Source organism: Ammospiza nelsoni, chromosome 17, assembly GCF_027579445.1.
Source record: "Ammospiza nelsoni isolate bAmmNel1 chromosome 17, bAmmNel1.pri, whole genome shotgun sequence".
Taxonomy (NCBI): Eukaryota; Metazoa; Chordata; class Aves; order Passeriformes; family Passerellidae; genus Ammospiza; species Ammospiza nelsoni.
Window position 1 is genome coordinate 6,460,749 of NC_080649.1, and position 17,768 is coordinate 6,478,516.

The following is a 17,768-nucleotide window of genomic DNA, read 5'->3' on the forward strand; positions in this document are numbered from 1 at the left end:
TAAACATTGACTAAAAATCATTAACTATTATGCAACCAGACAGGGAGAATAATAAATTTCAGAGTGCTGTTGAGGCCACCTTTTTAATCTCAGACAATATTTTCTGTGCTTGTTTCATGGTCAGAACAGATTGTCTTCCCTGGTCTGGTACAATTTTTCAATTTTCTTCATGAGAGAGATTAAATATCCCCAAACTGAGAAACATACAACACAAATTGCTTTTTTTGGCCGAAATTTTGCTGAATTTCAGAGTAAAACTGTACAGAAAATGCTTATCTGGAATAAAATATAATACTTAGGTAAACCTCAATATTATTTATCCATAGTAATTATAAACAGACCTCAAACTATGTTGCTTTTTAAAGCACCAAAGGATGCCTTTTTGCAAGTATTGCAACACATTGTGTAGTAGAAATGCTGGATGTGATTTGCCCTTTTCCTCCTACAGGAAGGTTCCACATTTAAAGGAAAATCCAGACATCCCACTGACATAAAAAATCCCAAAATTAATTATGAGCAACCACACACAGCCCCCTCTATCTAAATGAAAGCTTTGCCTGAGTAACTCTCTCTCTAACTGCAAAAACTTGAGCACTGAACATCATCCCAGCCCTTCCCAAGGAGGTGAAGCTCTGGGTGTTGTTTTAACCCCCAGACCTCACCTTTGCTAGGTATTTCCTGGACTTGCTCTCGTTCTGGTGGCGGCAGGCGTGCAGGTAGCAGGTGATGGCAGACACCCCCAGGTGGAGCTGCCTCTCCTTCACAAAGATGTTCTCCAGGTAATCCCCCCACATGGCCCACGCCTTCACCAGCACGTCATGCATTTGCACAGCTGCAGAAAAAGCTTTGTTTGCTTCCTCAGACCTGTGTGGTGACAAGTAGGAATATGAGTTTTATATGATTTAGTAGCTGCTTGCTGGTGTAAGTCAGATTTCTGATAGGGCAAGCAATTAGTTTCTTAATACTCAGTGATACCGTTTAAATAAGGTCCCTTACAACTGTTTTGTCATTGCTTTCCTTGCAGTTCAGCACCAACAAAAGTAAATGCTGCAACATGAAAACAGTTTCTTAAGTACTAAAAATCTCACATATTCCCTTAAAAAAAAGAAAAAAAAACTCCCAGTGCACCACTTTGGGAGAAAGAAGAACAAATAATAATACAAGGGAAATGAAGCAAAATCATTTAAACATGCTACTCCACTGGGCAAAAAAGGAGTAAAGCAACATTAGGAAGATGTTATTTAAATTATCTTTTAGAGGAAGGCATCTTATTTAACTTGTTTTTCAGACAAGTCATGAAAAACTTTACAACCAACATTTTCTGGAAGCAGTCAGTTCCTCATCCCACCAGCTGTAAAAGTTTCTTTTTTTCAGCAGGAAAAGTGAAGGAATTTGAAGGTTAATCACACAGTTCTGGGTAACCAAAAGATTGTTTGTTACTTCTGAGGTTTTCTCCATGTTTCCTCAAGTGTCACAAGTCCAAAATTTAGCATAATTCATCCCAGTATATATACAGCACTTGAATCTATGTTATTTCTTAGGCATAAAAATAAAGGATGAGAAAACTCACGTAAGCATCACCAAAATAAAGAAACCTTAAGTTTTTCAAGACTCTTTATGAACAGAAAGAGCTTCACTTCTCCCTTGCAGAATAAGCATTGAAATAGCCAATATCAAAGTAACATGATGCTTGTTTGACTCATTTTTTAAATTACCTGTAATATATTTTTAACATAACAATATTAGCTTGGGAAATTATAATACTAAATTAAAATGACCAGCTACTGAGGCATAACTCTAGAATGGAAAACAGCTTTGTCTGTCATGTGTTAGTTTTTGTGCTACATTAATGTCCTTGCTTTCAGAAGCTCCCTGCACCCTGGATGAAGGTTTGAAGTGAGCCAGCCCAGCAGCAGCCTGATGGATGACTCTGTATCACTACTGCTCCTTTATAAAAAAGGAACTTCCCTGACCGTTTTCCTTTCTCCCACTCTACAATCCATCACTCTTGACACCTGAGGTGATTTTTTAAAATGGTTTCCATCACCTTGGCCAGCCAATGGGCAGCACAGGAGGATGCAGGAGCAGAGGTGACCTTTAACTTCAGTTTCTTTGACACACAGGTAATCAATCAGCAGTCCCATTTTCAGGTTCAACACTGCCACTGGTCCTAACAGAAACCTTCCTAAATTCCTGACCTCAACTGTAGTGCTAAAAAATGCTTGTGTGGTTTTTGGCAAGATTAAGAAACTAAGTACATCAGAACCATGTTTTTAACTAGAAACCTTTATCCATTTAATCCTGAAGGAACAAACAGACACAATTCTCTGCAAGAATTTTTAAAAATTTAACAATATAGGGGAGGCACACTTTCTTCTCTTTACATCTCAACTACAATTAAGCCAGTGACCATATAAAAGCCCACTGTACTTTCCATCCAAGTAATTGCAGTCTGCCTATTTAAAATCCTCTCTTGTATCCACAGAAGAAGATATTCATCATTTCCTGACTTGAATTGCTATGTGAGGTTGCAGTGTACAGCTTGAGACCTGATGGATTTCATTCTATAAGTGGCCACAATGCAGTGATAAAGGAATTATTCCACCCACATGTAACACATAACAAAATTGTCATTAAATCCCATCCCCACTAAGTGCTCTTGAAATCTGAAGGGGTCTTTTTGGCATTACCAAACAAAATTTGATTGATGAGCTATTTATTTATTGAATTAAAGAGAGATCTTCCTCAGAACAGTAAAATGCCTATCAGTGGAAAGCAAAACCATTTCTTCTTCTGTCCTACAAGGCTTCAATATAGGACTAATCATTACATCTCCAAACTGCAAAGGAACTCTCACAGATACTTTTACTTTCTTACACAGCAGTGAGAAATTTTACGCTGGTATAAAGACAGGGAATGGCTTTTCTGCTCAAATACTGTGTTGAATACTTCAACTACATTTTTTTTCAGATGTGTGCTAGTGCTTCTTGCAGCCAGCATACTCACTTGTTAATCTGTGCCAAGAACATTCCTTTTAAAGCATAAAACTCTGCAGTCATCTCCTTGGTGAAGTACTTCAGATTGGTTGATTCAATAACTTCAAGACCCTGTTAAACAAGCCTTAGTGAGAAAAGTCTTTTGAGAGGGAAGGCTTTGTTAAATGAAAGTGCTATAAAACAACAGCCAGAATATTATCTTGAAATTTAAACAGCATGACTTTCAAGCATTTTGTTTTAATTTTAAAAAGTACAGACTGACAATTTTAAGTTTCCACTGGCCTATGGAAACCAACTACTACAGGCAACATTTAGCAGGTTATCTTCCCACCTTGTTTATGTTACAATTATACTTATGTTATATTACAAGGTTCATTTGCTGGTCACCCACATGCCAGTGGGTTTTGCCTAAAATCACATTTTTTCCTTTTCAACACATACAATGTTACTTCAATTTGACTGCATCCATCACTCATGAGTCAGACACTCAGTGTTGTTTTTTCCTATTAAAAATAATGCCATTTTCAAAGTCCTTCCATTTATCCCTCTTGTAATATTTAAATAAATGTACTCCCGCTTTACTTCTGGGTCAGCTAATTTTTAATATATTCACAGTGGACATTAACTACTTTGGACTGCCAGCATGACTCAAAGCAACACTCCCTGCAGGCTATAACACGGCCAAGGCAACTCAGCCCCTGCTCTGGATACAGGCAGCTTGTTTAGATCAATGCATCTGACGGCTCGTGGGGTTACAGGACCCAATAACAGCTTCAGGAGCAAAGCTGCCCTACCTGCATGCACTCATTTTTGCCCATGACTCCAGCCAGCTGCAGGTAGCACTTGACCTGCTGGCGGATCTTCTGGAAGCAGTCGACGATGGGCACGGTGGGGATGGTGTGGATGCGGCTCAGGATGTCCAGGGCCACGTTGACCAGCCCCTGCTTGCGCGCGATCTTCCCGTACTGGATGATGGCCGAGGCCGAGGCGTGCACGCCCAGCATGGCGTTGTTGGAGCTGGGGTCGTGCTGGGAGCTGTTCTCATAGGCAGTCACAATGGCTGGGAAGGCAAGGTGAGATGTGTGCCATTGGAAATGGTGTTACACAGAGGGCAGCACCTCACACAGCAACACACATGACTTAAGATGGGGATGACTTAGGACAATCAAGCATTTCAATGAAAATTGAATAAAATCTACAATTCACCAAAATCAGCCACCAAGAACTAAGGTCTTTGTGGCATTCACATTCTCTGAAAAATCCCTTCTCTGGATTTTTCTCCTGGGAAGCTGAGAAGCCTCAGAAAAAGGAAAACAATTCCTATCTCATTTGCTTCTCCTGTGTTGTCTAATGCGTGGAATGTGTTTGGAGATTGCTTCATTGATTTCTCGTGTGAGTTATTTTCACTCATTGGCCAATCAGTGCCAAGCTGTGTTGGGACTCTGAAGAGAGTCATGAGTTTTTTTTATTATCTTTTTAGCATTCTTAGGGATCCTTTCTGTATTCTTTAGTATAGTATAGTATTCTTTAATATACTATAGTATCATAAAATAATAAATTTGCCTTCTGAGGACATGAAGAAAGATTCATCATTCCTCCCTGCCACAGGGATCCCTGCAAATACAATATGTGTTGTCTGGAAAATTCTATGATGAATACATGCTGGACCAGGCAGACTTACCCTGGTAATGATGCTGTCTCCACATGAAAATGCTGCTCCAGTGGGATAAATCATCTGACACAATAGGTAACCTGTTCCTCCAAGTCTTGACAACAGTCTTCATATCATGTAAGCTGTTGTTCCTCCCCAGGTTAGTTGGTTGCAGTCCTGCGTTTATTTGGGCTGCTTCCTGAAGTTCAATTATTTGCTGTGCTGCCTAGAAAACATCCACAATATAAATAAGGACCAAACAGAAGATGGCAGCAGTCTCGAACCCACTAAAGGCAGCAGACAGTTTGTTAAAACTTCAACCACCTGAAGAAAAGGCCCACAAACTTTAATGGAATTTAATTACCTGTAGTACAATAAAGCCAGTGTAGTATTCTCTAAGCTACCACTTGGCAGATAACAGCTGTATTCACTGTTAATCAACCAAATGAGATAACTACGTGAGAAAAAAAGGCAGTCCAAATTTATAGAGTGAAATCTCTTGAAACAAAATAAATTAAAGTAATATTTTCTTACAATCATCTCAGTATCAGCTCTCACAATAGCTTAACCTTCATCCTACACCCATTCATCACATAAATTTAATTTTCTCATGGGTATTTAATCACATACTATCTGATATTTAAAAAAAAGTAATTACTGCAGTGCAAATTCGAGGCTGCATTTGTACCTCTGTCAGTCACTGACTAATTTATCATTTCTTCACAAGGGATATATACATATTAGATTGTTTTAAAAGCTTGTTTTAATTGACATCTGAAAGCACTTAAATACTTTATTTAGCAATATTAATCTTTTCCTGCTGCAGATGCTGCCATTCTTGAGGAGGGGAGGGGGGGCAATTTGAGATATGGGTGAAATCCTAGCAGGAAGGAACTGCATTCATTGAGAAGCCATCTAATGGTATTGTGTGAGCTCACAAATTGTACTTATTTACTTGAAAACTTCTTCTGAATATGGAGAAAACTTCCATATTCATTCACTTTATCTGATGCATCAATTTATACTATAAAAATTCAAAGGTATGAGCTGCTGTGTGAGCTCTACCCACAGGAACAATCATTTTATAGAAGCCCCTTCATATATGGCATAGATTGGTTATGAATCACACACACAGAATGAAACCACTGATCTTAAACAGAATCACAGAGGCCTCTGTATCAAAGACAACTCAAAGCAAAGTCCTGTGCACTTCCACAGGCAGGGCTCAGTGTCAGATCTCTGAGCAATGGCCCATCAAGAAATTATCCATTATGAAAACTGAGCTATTCCACAATTTCTCCCCTGGAGATGAAGGGTTCCCTCCACAGGAACAAGAGCTTTGTCAGGTATATATTTATAGAGTATCTAAACAGGGACAAAGCCTAAATGTCACATGAATGGAATGTTTTGCCTAAATCCCACACTGCCAAGCCCAGCACGATCTGCCTCAGCCCCACTTCCACACTGGTTCCACACAGATCAGAGCAGACAAGGTTCATTTTGAAGAACCTTCTGAAAGTAACTCTGGGCCAAATCAGAATTTTTAAAGATGGATTTAGGCATCTACTTCTGTCTGATTATACTTGTCAATAAAACATCTACTCTCAAAAATTCTTCTCTTACAGTTGCAAAATTAATTTTTTACATGATTAAATAATGGAGAAAACAACGGGGTGTTGATATTTTATACACTTCAAAAGGAAACAGAAATCCATTTTTGTTATGGTAAAATGTGTGTGAAAGTTTCAAAGGACACAACCATTTGTTTTTCACCATGTAAAACATGTTATTTCATTTCATTTAACAGTTAAACTAAATTTCCATATAATCAGAATTGTGCCAGGTGCTCCCCAAAAATATTTCTGGATATCTGAAAAAAGGTGGGTTTAATCACTTACAAGCTCTTCCTGATAAGCAACAAGTACTTTGAAGAAACAGAAACACACATTCTGCAACTTCGAACAAAAATACCGCGACACAAAAACTATCAGTACTATATATATATCTATATCTATATATTATATACACTAAAATATTTCACACTTGAAGCTTTTAACAGTTCTGAGACCTGCTACTGGAGGACACCTGGAGCTGAGAGCTCTGCTGTTACCTGGAGCAGGGGGGTGTGGACGTGGGACACGACGTGGGGCAGGCGCCGCCACTCGCGGATGGCCAGGCTGCTCGCCATCTCCACCAGGCGCTCGATGAAGTTCAGCTGCTGCTCCTCGGGGTGGCAGATGGCCAGGTACCCCCTGTACATGTTCACCTTCCAGGCCATCTCCTTTGGACAACTCAGCTCCACCTGGTCGTGGAATAGGAAAAACATCCAGTAAAGATCGTTCCTACTCAAGCAGTTAACATTTTTAAGCTTTCTTAAATAAACAACTTTGATGTTTTAAAAATAATCTCATTTTTTAAAAATATCAGACTGAAGTATTAATATTTATGTCCCTAGAGGAGTTTCAGCTCTCCTAAAGTTACTGGCAAGGGCAGGCTAGCACCTCAATTGCCAATTCAGCACAAGAGAAGTGCCCATGCCCAAGCTGCTGCTGGGGTATTTTTATTCTGACAACTGTAATGCATCTCAAAGAGCTGAGCCAGCCCAAAGCAGCCCTGCCACAGGAGCAGGATGGTCACAGCAAACAATTCACCCTGCACAAAGTCAGAAGATGCTTCTCAGCAGATAACACACACTAAGTCTGAAATGCTTCAGGGGCTCTAGAACACGAAATGGCAACTTCTCACCTAAAAGGATCCTGTGCCTAACTGTCCCACATCATGCAGCATTGTACTCCTTGTCTGCTCTAGGGCATTGCTAAGTTTATGAAAATAAACAGCTTATATTTGTGATATAGAATCACAACCAACTTCTCATTTATGTTCAAGTAATTCCTGAGCACAGGTGTAAAGTCAGGTCACATAAACTTATAATTCATAAAATAATTTTATAAAATAATTTTAAACCATTTCCTCAGAACTCTGGAACAGTAGAAATAAGGCGACTAAACCAAGCAAAGCACTTGAATTGTGCAGCACATGAATTCTGTGAGCACTTTACAGCAAACTTGCACTGAGCCAATGCTCACCAGCTGATGCTGCAGGCCTTTAATCTACAACTTTCTCACCTCTTTTTCCTTCACTTTACATCAAGCTCTTTATGGTTTCATGTGCAACACAGAAATCCCCCTGCATTATCCTCCTGCTGATAAACTGTATGGTGACCATCACAATTGTTATTCCTGTTATCCTCAACTGACTTTTACGCCTGAACCAGCAAAGAGAAAGTGCCAGGTAGCATCCTTACACTTACACAGTGAAAATAATCTCCTTCTTTATTATGTTATCTACTGGATCATTAAACACAATGGCAGTGTGAGCAAATGGAAATGAGTCTTGGGTCCTATCAAAGGCTACTTGCTGTTTTAATAGCTCAACTTTAATGAGTAGATTATTAAAAATCTTTCACAAAGATTTACAAAAACTGATAGATATTTGCCATCATCCCTGGCCTCTCTTGTGGATCAACCATGGAACTTGACAAAAAACAGCAACATTAAAGAATATCAATAAAATTGGAGTAGTGAGGTACAGCAGCATAGAATCAATTATTCTTTCAGATCCCAATATTTATGCAAACGTGTGCTGACACTTTTACAAGAACCTGAGTAGAGTCCCAAAGGCTCCATTTATGGCTTCAGCAGCATCTTCTCCTCAGTCATAAAATAAATGTCTCATTACTGAAAATACTTCATTTAATACAACTGCAGCTACAGCATATCAGCACTTACTCAGGGTTGTCACTTCCACTCAACTTGCAATTGTCCAAAACCAGAAGCTGTCAGATATGATCTATTTCACTCTCTTCAAGCTCAAGGCTTATAATATACTGTACAATATAGTTCTTATTTTAGGCTTTAAAGCTTTCTCATATATTTCTATACTTAGCCTCTGAAGTTGCATACTTAAATAGGACATAGAATACTAAGTGTTATAAGAACAAAAGAAATTAATTAAAATGTAAATAGTACCCATAAGACAGTTTTTGTTGCATGTGCAGTTTGCTGCTTAGACATTTGGCTTCACATTGTATTTTAAATATGCACTTCACCCTTTCATTGCAAATTCTGGCATCTTTAGCACAGTAATTCCAGTATTGCCCCACTGTATACAATAGTGCATTAAAGATCTGCAATCTCCTTTCCACCTGCGATTTAATACAGCATTCTCACCTTTTAGATTTCAGCTTTACATCTGGTTAATGTTTCTATACTACCTCATCAGATGAGCAACTCTACCTACCACGAACAGAGAATATATTTCCTTAAAATTAAAGCAAAAGAGAAAAACCAAATCTAAGAAAAACCAAATCAAAACACAAACTCCCCCCCATGTTTTCCATCTTGTTTAGATTAGTGACACCTTATAGAACACTTAAAAAAATTCCAATCTACTGGCAGCTCCAACAGAAGTCTGCCATTGGCCCCAGGAAGCTCAAGATGTCCATGCAGCCTGGCTGTCCTAGCAGCCTCAAGAGCAATAACCACCAGCTTATTCTCATGGGATGGTTCCTAAAACAGTCAGAATGAAGACACCCAAGGCAGGATGAGGAGAAACTAAACATGAGCACAAAAAGCCCTGACTCACCTGCACCAGAGCCTCCTTCATAGCAATCCAGTTTGAGACCCTCCACGCACACTTCAGCACCAGGTAAGGGTTTATGTGACCTTTGGACTGGCCATATTCTGTCAAAGGCTCCCACTGGTTCAACTCTTTTGAGCAACTAAGAAAATTAAAGGCAGTGTCAATTTTGTTACCAAAAAAACTCCAAAAACTTCAATAAAAGTGACAATAAATGTTTGTGTATCAGAATATTATGTGCATATTTGTTTGTCTACAAACAGCTTTGCAAGCACTGCAGAAGTTTTATCCAGATGGGAAGACTTTTTTTATTTATTTATTATCAGTTATAATACAGAAATCTGTGAACAGGGAAGAGCTGCATTTTGTGTCTCCCAGAACAACCATTTTAAATAGGAAAAACAAATTTTAACTCCAGTCTGTTTCCACCAATAGCAAATTACATTTTTACAGCAATTCAGGCATATCACTTCTGAGGCTCTGTTAAGGGAATACAAAATAGCTTTTTTTATTCCCTCAGGTTTTCTCTGTATCTGAGCTAAGTCCTGAGGTAAGTTTATTCTCATAACTAATGCTTTAAACCAAGAGCAGGGTATTTTGCCTCTATTGCAGAGTAAAAATATTTGTTCCACATTAGCTTCCAAGTCTTACCGAATCCAGTGGTCTTCCCAGAGCTGGTACTCAGGAAAGATGGAAGGGGAAGCATTGCTCCTTTCATGCTCTTTTTTAGCCTTCTCCATTGCTTTTTCATAAGTTTCTTGTGCCTAAAGAAAATTCAACCATTCCAGGTTTCCATCTGCTACGTACACAATAACTCAATACTCTTTTATTTTTAAGAACAAGTGATAAGAAAACCTTCACAGACTTGAAAAAAAGAAGTCAAGTGTGTTAAATTCATTCCTGAATATAGCTATTATTTGACAGCTTGACAAATGTCAAGAAAATCTGATGGGTGTGCACAAAAATTTCACCTTACCTCAGTATTAAAAGGCCTCAAACTACTACTGTAGACAGCAGAGAAGCCATGGCATTTCCATTTTAGAAGACTGAAGTTAATAATTAATATTCAGAAGTCTTTTCTGCTGACCAGAATATTTATCCTGACAGTAGAACTACTCAGATAATTACTAAAATCAAGACTGTACCTGTTCAAAAAAGCCATGCTGTTCATAGGCAATGGCTGTTGCTGTCTCTGGGAATTTGCAGCGTTTCTGCCACAGCCCAGCCCACATATCCTCCTCTTGCAACAAAGAGTAGAGCTCAGCAAGGGAATCCAGGATTTCCTGCAAGGTTAAGAACACATATTTCTCCACAGTTAAGCTGTCTTTATAAAGCATAGTAGGTAGCAAACCCCATGTTCTACACTGAGACAAGCTAAGAAAGACATGGAAACAGAGAAGGGCTTACAAAACTTATTAAAATTCTCTTTAAAACTCTACAAGAGAAGAAATTAGTAAGAACCATGTACTGAAAACAACACTGCATGACAAAAACATCCTAAGGCTTGTACGCTGACTCTTGCCTATCTTCCCTAACACAACAGATCAAATCATAAAAAAACAAAATTTTTAAACAAGTCAATAATACAATAGGACAAGACGAAACAGCTTCAAGTTGCACCAGGGGAGGTTTAGATTTGGTATTATGAAAAATGTCTTTACTGGAAAGGTTGTAAAGCAGCAGAACAGGCTGCCCTGGGTAGTGCTAGAGTCACTGTCCTTGGTGGTATTTAAAATACATGTAAAATGTGACACTGGGGACATGGTTTAGTGGAGGACTTGTCAGTGTTAGGTTTTTCTCTTCATGTTTCACAAGGTATTTCAATAAATATAACACTACCTGTTGAGGAGGGGTTATGCTTTCCTGCTCATAAAATTCTGTTGTCTGTTTAGGCTTAATCTGCAGACTGAGTCCTTTTTCAAAGGCTTGATGTTCCAGCATGAGTGTGGAACGAAACCAGAGGTTGTGAGTTTTCCCCAAGTATTTCAGGACACAAGGTCTGATGGGAATGGGAGGAACACACTGTGACATTGCTTCCACAAAGCAGTTCAGGGCACTTGGCTGGCAATCTCTCTGCACCTGATGGCTTCCACTGCACAAGAAAGGGCTTATTTCACCTGCTAGAGCCTAGAAGAAAAAACACCATATTATCTGTCTATTCAGATTCTTCAATTAGAGTAATCAGATTTAACATCTCTCTAGTACAGGAAAAAAACCCTTCAATAAGTATATTTGTCTTTGTAAAATGAAAGGCCCTATTTCTTTCAAAAGATGTATTGATACAGGCACACAGCATTCAACAGGCTGAGAATGGCAAACATCTCAAAGCTAGTGAACAAAGTCACCACACAAACACATTTTCCTGGAACAGCAGTCATTTACAAAGAGGAATCTGCAAATGGAGAGAGAGAAAGGTTCTCACATGTTGCTGTCTGTCAGACAAGATTTTCCAAAGTCGTGAAAATAGCTGTATCCAAGTCTTCTCTGCCAAAGGTGTAGAAATATGACATAACTGAACAAAGGCACTCAGCAATGCTCCCGTCTGGAAACAGACAGACGTACAGAAACAGGAAAATACAATTAATCCTGTGGCAAAACAGTTCAGTTATACAGTTGATTCAGTAGTAATACTAATGTCTTTTCAACAAAAATTTAATCCTATTTTCATGTTGATCAAGACTCTGATTCATTACTGCAACCATCAAAAAAACAAGGAAAAATGGAAGATGTTGATCATCTTGGTAATAGGAATAATCAGGCTAATTGGATAGAGCTGTTGCTAGTGTGGAGTTATTTAAACATAGCTTTCAGCTAAATTATTTTCTTAGACATTATGTAACCGTAAGATGATGATACACATTTTTGATCCTATACCCTGTGTTTGTCATCACTATTTTCTGAAATGAATTGTTAAAATACACTTAGAAGGTGGATGATATTTAATTTTGTAGGAAGGGGATACAGTAATAACTAGCAATGAAGTGAAGGCTTAAGCATTTTTTACCATAAGACACTACAGATTATAAGAGATGTCTAAATAAGAAAACTCAGCTAAAAAATGAGAAATGTGAGATATAAAAAGGAAAAAAAAACAAAACATTTCAGATCAGTTTGAAGTTTCAGGATTAAAGTGGTTTGTCACCAACAACCTGCACCCACCTTCACTTCCCGCAGGGAGTCGAGGAATTTGTCGTGCCGGTTGGTCAGCATGTGCAGCTGGTTGCCAATATCCTTCTCTGAAAGCTCCTTCGTTTTGGGAGTGCTGGTCTGATCTCCTGGAGCCAATTCAATGTCTATTTCAACATCCTACACAGAAATAAACAACACAGTACGTAAAAATAGGCGCCTTCTGTGTACTCTTGCTTGTTTTCCACAATAGAAAACATCCTCCTGATCAATTTAATTCAGGCCTCACTGTTTTGTTCTTCGGGTTTAGATCTGTAATTGCCTAGAGTGTTGAATGAATGAATGGGAGTTCTGAGAGACCCACGCATGCTTAAACCACAGGAGACATGAACAACCTGCACACATCATCACTCGTTCTCCAAAGGTGTCTGGCGAGAAACTAGGAAGAGCCGAATTCCATCAGAGAGATTGCTTTCTCCACAGTATTCTCCATCAGTTACCTCCTCTTTGGATTCGCTGTTCTCCCTCTCCCGAGGCTCCTGCTTGACGTGAGTGACCATGGCAAAGGCTGCCCTGTCGTGGCTGTCAGCAAGGTTGATGACATTGGTGATGGAGGGCAGCATGGCCCCCTGGCAGCTGGTGCCAATCGTGGTGTTCCTCTCACACACTGCCAAAAGCAGCTGCCATGTGGAGAAGTAACAAGAGTTTTTGAACATATATTTTACTGCAGAACTTCAAAGAAAGCATCACTATGGTTTAATATTTAAAAAGAAGATAAAAGTTGCAATAGTAAGTTTAAGGCCTATTTATCACCTTTATTAATAGAATCTCCTAGGCCTAAAGGCTAGGAGACTCTATTAATTTTGTACTTTTTAGCAAATATATTAAGTGTCCTCAATCTGCTAATAAATACAGACTTTTTTACCCTAAAATGGACATTCATAGTCACCTTAAATTCATGCTTTAATATGCATATTGTTAAAATAAAAGTTTTTTTCCCATTTTATTTTAAATAACCCAGGCAAAGATGCAATTTCATTTCAATGCAATCCCACCTAACAGCTGTCATACTGTTAGGAAACATTCCAGCTTTAACAGTTTTCTTGAAACCTTCTCCTACAAAAATTCTTGGGTTTTTTTCCTTAGTCATTATCAATTATAAGAGATTGTTTTCCTTAAGAAGTATTAACCTGGTCATTATTTGGCAGAGAAAACAGATTTAAACATTTATATAAAGCCACTTCCCAAGCATCAGCATTTCACTGTTTAGCTTTTTCAAGCACCACAGGAGCTGAGGCAGCAGACTTGGTATTTTCAGCATTGATACAGACAATACACTCTACAGAACACACACCATACAGTGCCTTTACACCCAACAAGAAAAAATAAGGAATAAAACACTTATCTAATTGCATGTAACTGATACAAGCAGTTTCCCTACCTCGATGCACTGCTTTATCCAGAAGTGATTTCCCATTGCCTCCCAGTTCTGGGAGCAGGTCACATACAGCAAGCGCTCGTACACGCGGCGTTTCATGGAATTGTCAAAGACCTCAAAGAACTTGGCTCGGATGAGTGGCTGGGCACAGCGCAAACCAGAGAGAAAAGCTGGCTCCAGTTTAGCTGTGAGTTCACTCCCAGAAAGGTTCTCATCCCTAAAATGAATAAAGATTAAATAACAGAGCCATTAGAAAGAGAAGACTCCTAGGTTTTGTATAAAAGCTCCAAGAAATTACATTCTGTAAAACAACACATGTGGCAAATACCCAGGTGCAGTTTTTGAGAGAAACAGCAAACATTGCTGCTTGTTGTAAAACTGCCCAGAACTATCAGAAATACTCTTTCAGGATAAAATCTTATCATAATTGTGAAACACTGAGCTACATCTGTATGCTGTTTGAAATAACAAATGGTATTGATTGATGAAACTTTCTGAGCATTGTGTGCACACCAAAGTTTTGCACAGTTAACCAGCAGAGTACAGCAGCAAAGTAACTGCAAAATAATGTGAAGCAGCAGTACATCATTAAATACCTGGCATTTGTTGAGAAGGTGACTATTTTAATTATTTCATTGTGATTCAAATCTTCAAGTCTACCTAGAAAAAGTTACTCTCCTGAAAGTGTAATTTACAATTAAGTTTCAAGGGAAAAGAATCTTTACATCCTATGAATGTGAAAAGACAGATCTTAGCTGTAACCACAGTCAGCTACAAGGATGCTTTGGTATCTTGGGAAAAGAAGAAGTTGGGGTGGAGGTATTTTATCCAAAATGTGCCAAAAGTAAAAATCCTTACTAAGGAATTCCTGTTTTCAAATTGCATTCCATAAATATGCACTGTGGTCTCAGTAGAGTGAATTGATTTTGCATTTTAGGAAAAAAAAATCCCTTAATTCAGACTAAAAGGATTGATGACATGCTATAAAGTTCATATATGGTACAAATTATGAACCAATAAGCTGCACTAAGTGATTAATTGCTATAATTACCTATAGACATAGTTAACAAGGTCTAAGAACTGAGCATTTAATTCAAGGTCTTCTGGAAAACGCTTTTCAATGTAAGTCATCATTTTCACCAGCAAAATGGACTTCTCCCGGAGAGTAGGTGTCTGTGGTAAAAGAACACATGATTAATTTTGTCAATTCATCTTAAAACATGCAGAGAACTAGCACATTCAAATTACAACTCAGCCATTCTCTACAGGACTCTGCTTCTAAAGTACTGAAAAAGAGCTTGGTAGGTCATAGTTCTTAAAAATAAAAATAACTCAAGCACTTATCCCCCTAATATATGCTGGAGAATTTTAAAATTGTGACTAAAAATAATTTTAACTTGTTCAGGGATTTAAAAATGTATATTATAAAAAGTGTGGGTCCTTTTGTACAGCACTAGGCTGTAAAGAGCTCAACTCTTTAACGAAAATATGGCAGATTGAGGAGGCCACAAAATGTTAAAGAGTAACACAATTTATACCAGCATTAGTCATCTTCCCCCTGAAGAGTCTTTCTATCCAGGTTAATGTGAAGTATATTTTAAAACTTTAAAGGAAGTTCTCCACAAAGCAGCATTTGAGATCAAACATCAAATATAAGCCTATAAAATGCCAAGTATCTATAGCTGCAGCTATTTTCACAGGGAATTAAAATAGTCTAAATACCATCAAGGACATCTAAACATATATAACAGATCATTACAAACTTCATTGTCAAAACTGATGAATTATATTGGCTAACCATAGTTATTTAGTATTTGAGAGCAATAATGACTTCATCTACTCAATTTACCTGATTAGCTGCCATTGGGGAATTGTTCTTCACCCACTCCTCCACTATTTTTACCACTGCACGAAGAATTTTGGCATCAGTGGATTTTTCAATGAGAGATGTTAGAATAGCTTGTATAAAATTTTTCCTCATTTCCATGCTCATCACAGCCAGGCGAGTTTTCACAAGATCCAGACTCAGCATTACCAGTTCACTTGTACCTGCTATGGATGCAAAAAAAGGGTTAGAGTTGTGTATTCACCTATGAACCACCTAGGAAAAAAATTTCCAGATAAGATGCTGTAATTTTAAAAATATCAGCATCATCTCTTGCCTGGAAATACATCCCCAGAGATGTGTTCAGAATTACTCCTTGACATTCCTACACAACTAAGGCAAGCCAAGGGCAGCTTTAACAACTGTCCAGTGGAAGGTGCCCCTGCCCATGGGAAGGGGTTGTAATTAGATGATCTTTAAGGTTCCTTCTAACCCAAATTATTCTATGATTCTGTGACTTCCTTCAAAATCAAATCCATTCAAAATCCTAAAGGCAAGCCTGTTTTTTCCTTTCTGCAGATCTTTAGTAGAAGGCATTACAGACCCCTAATACTGAAAAACTACAATTAACTTTGTGAAAGAAATTGTCTGTGATGCAGCTAATTCTCTAATTCTGTTCAGCTAATTTCCTGACTTGTTTATCAATGAAGTTTAATAATTTTCCAATTGTTTCTCAGCATTAATAAAATTTACAATGTTCTCAAAAATTAAATTAAGTATGGGCTGGAAATCTAACAGCAACAATTATTTCAAAGGTTACTTCAGTAGCTTATTAATTAGTAAATTACAAGGCCCTTTACCAGCACTGAGTTTTCTTCTACAAGAACATCTAATTTTTTCTAATTCATTTGACAACAGACAGCATTATACTGACTGAAAGAGATGCTAAAGCATCCACTTCCACAAGTCAATTCAAACACATTTGTTCTAATATTATAAAATAGGAAGGAGTTAAAAAAAAATAAAGTGAAAGCACAGACCAATCAAGAAAATTCAGCCCCTCTCCCCTCAACCCTCTAAAGCTTTGAAGAATTTCTGCACTTCTCTTTATGCTGCAGCTCAGCAAATGTTTCACTAACCCTTCACTGAAAAGGCTGGGCTAATAATGAAATTCATATATTAAGCAGATAACTGGAACTCATAAGTGCATTTTTAGCTCTCAATACTTCAGTAGCACTACTCACTAAGGCTGAAGTATTTTTCAACAAGTTATAATGCACACAAACCCTGCACAGTCATTTGAATCCCTTTAGAATGAAGATATTTTAATTCTTTCTAACACTTCTAATCACTAACAGATAACAGACTGCACAAGGTAATACCTGTGTTTGCTTCTGCTGCTCCTGCTGTTGCCTGTGGGTTCAGGTGTTCCCTGACCATCTTCTGCAGGGACCTCATGAAAACTGAGATCAGCCTGTCAATGTAGCTGGGGTTGTTGCTGCATGCAGATTTCAGAATCATCAGAGTCCCTAGAGATAAAAACAAGGCTTCAGGAATTGAAACTTCTTTTGGGCATGACCTGAGTAAGGTACAGATGCCATGAAAGAAGGATGGGACTACCTAGGTTACAAACATTAGAAATCTGGAGAGATTTGGAGAAAAATTTCAGTCTCAATTTCAGTCTCAACTTTAATTTTGCACTAATTAAAGTATTTCAAAGTTTTGCATACAAGTGTGTGATGAACAGCAAGGGGAAAAAGGGAGGACAGGAAGAAAAGGATTGAGAACAAATATTTCCAAGACCTTAAAAAATGCAACTACTCCTTATATTGCACATTTATGTTAGTAGCAAAAAGTAGAAAAACTTTTAAATTAGCAGGCCCAGGTTTAGTAATTAATAAATCATAACTTGGGTTTTCTAACCTAGAGACTTTATAAAAAAGTTTAATAAATCAATTTCTGTGGATTGAAGAAGTTAACTCAAGTTGACTAGTTCACTCTTAAAAAGCACATACATCCTCTAAAATTATACCTCCTAAAAAAAAACCTACTGCAACTTTTTAATTCAATGTATTTACACAGCACATCTACAGA

The 17,768-nt window shown here is 38.0% G+C and overlaps 1 protein-coding gene across 1 annotated transcript in view; it reads right to left on the reverse strand.

Moving 5' to 3' along the window:
* Positions 1–17,768, reverse strand: part of TRRAP (transformation/transcription domain associated protein) — a 75,420-nt gene that overhangs the window by 18,312 nt on the left and 39,340 nt on the right. The window contains exons 47-62 of the mRNA XM_059484358.1: positions 17,057–17,203; positions 15,699–15,901; positions 14,901–15,022; positions 13,853–14,066; positions 12,912–13,091; positions 12,445–12,591; positions 11,708–11,827; positions 11,125–11,412; positions 10,431–10,568; positions 9,937–10,049; positions 9,292–9,427; positions 6,758–6,949; positions 4,678–4,873; positions 3,791–4,056; positions 3,007–3,107; positions 663–864 (exon numbers count right to left, since the gene is read on the reverse strand). Of these exons, the coding sequence (XP_059340341.1) occupies positions 663–864; positions 3,007–3,107; positions 3,791–4,056; positions 4,678–4,873; positions 6,758–6,949; positions 9,292–9,427; positions 9,937–10,049; positions 10,431–10,568; positions 11,125–11,412; positions 11,708–11,827; positions 12,445–12,591; positions 12,912–13,091; positions 13,853–14,066; positions 14,901–15,022; positions 15,699–15,901; positions 17,057–17,203 (2,765 nt within the window). The remainder of the gene's footprint in view (positions 1–662; positions 865–3,006; positions 3,108–3,790; positions 4,057–4,677; positions 4,874–6,757; positions 6,950–9,291; positions 9,428–9,936; positions 10,050–10,430; positions 10,569–11,124; positions 11,413–11,707; positions 11,828–12,444; positions 12,592–12,911; positions 13,092–13,852; positions 14,067–14,900; positions 15,023–15,698; positions 15,902–17,056; positions 17,204–17,768) is intronic.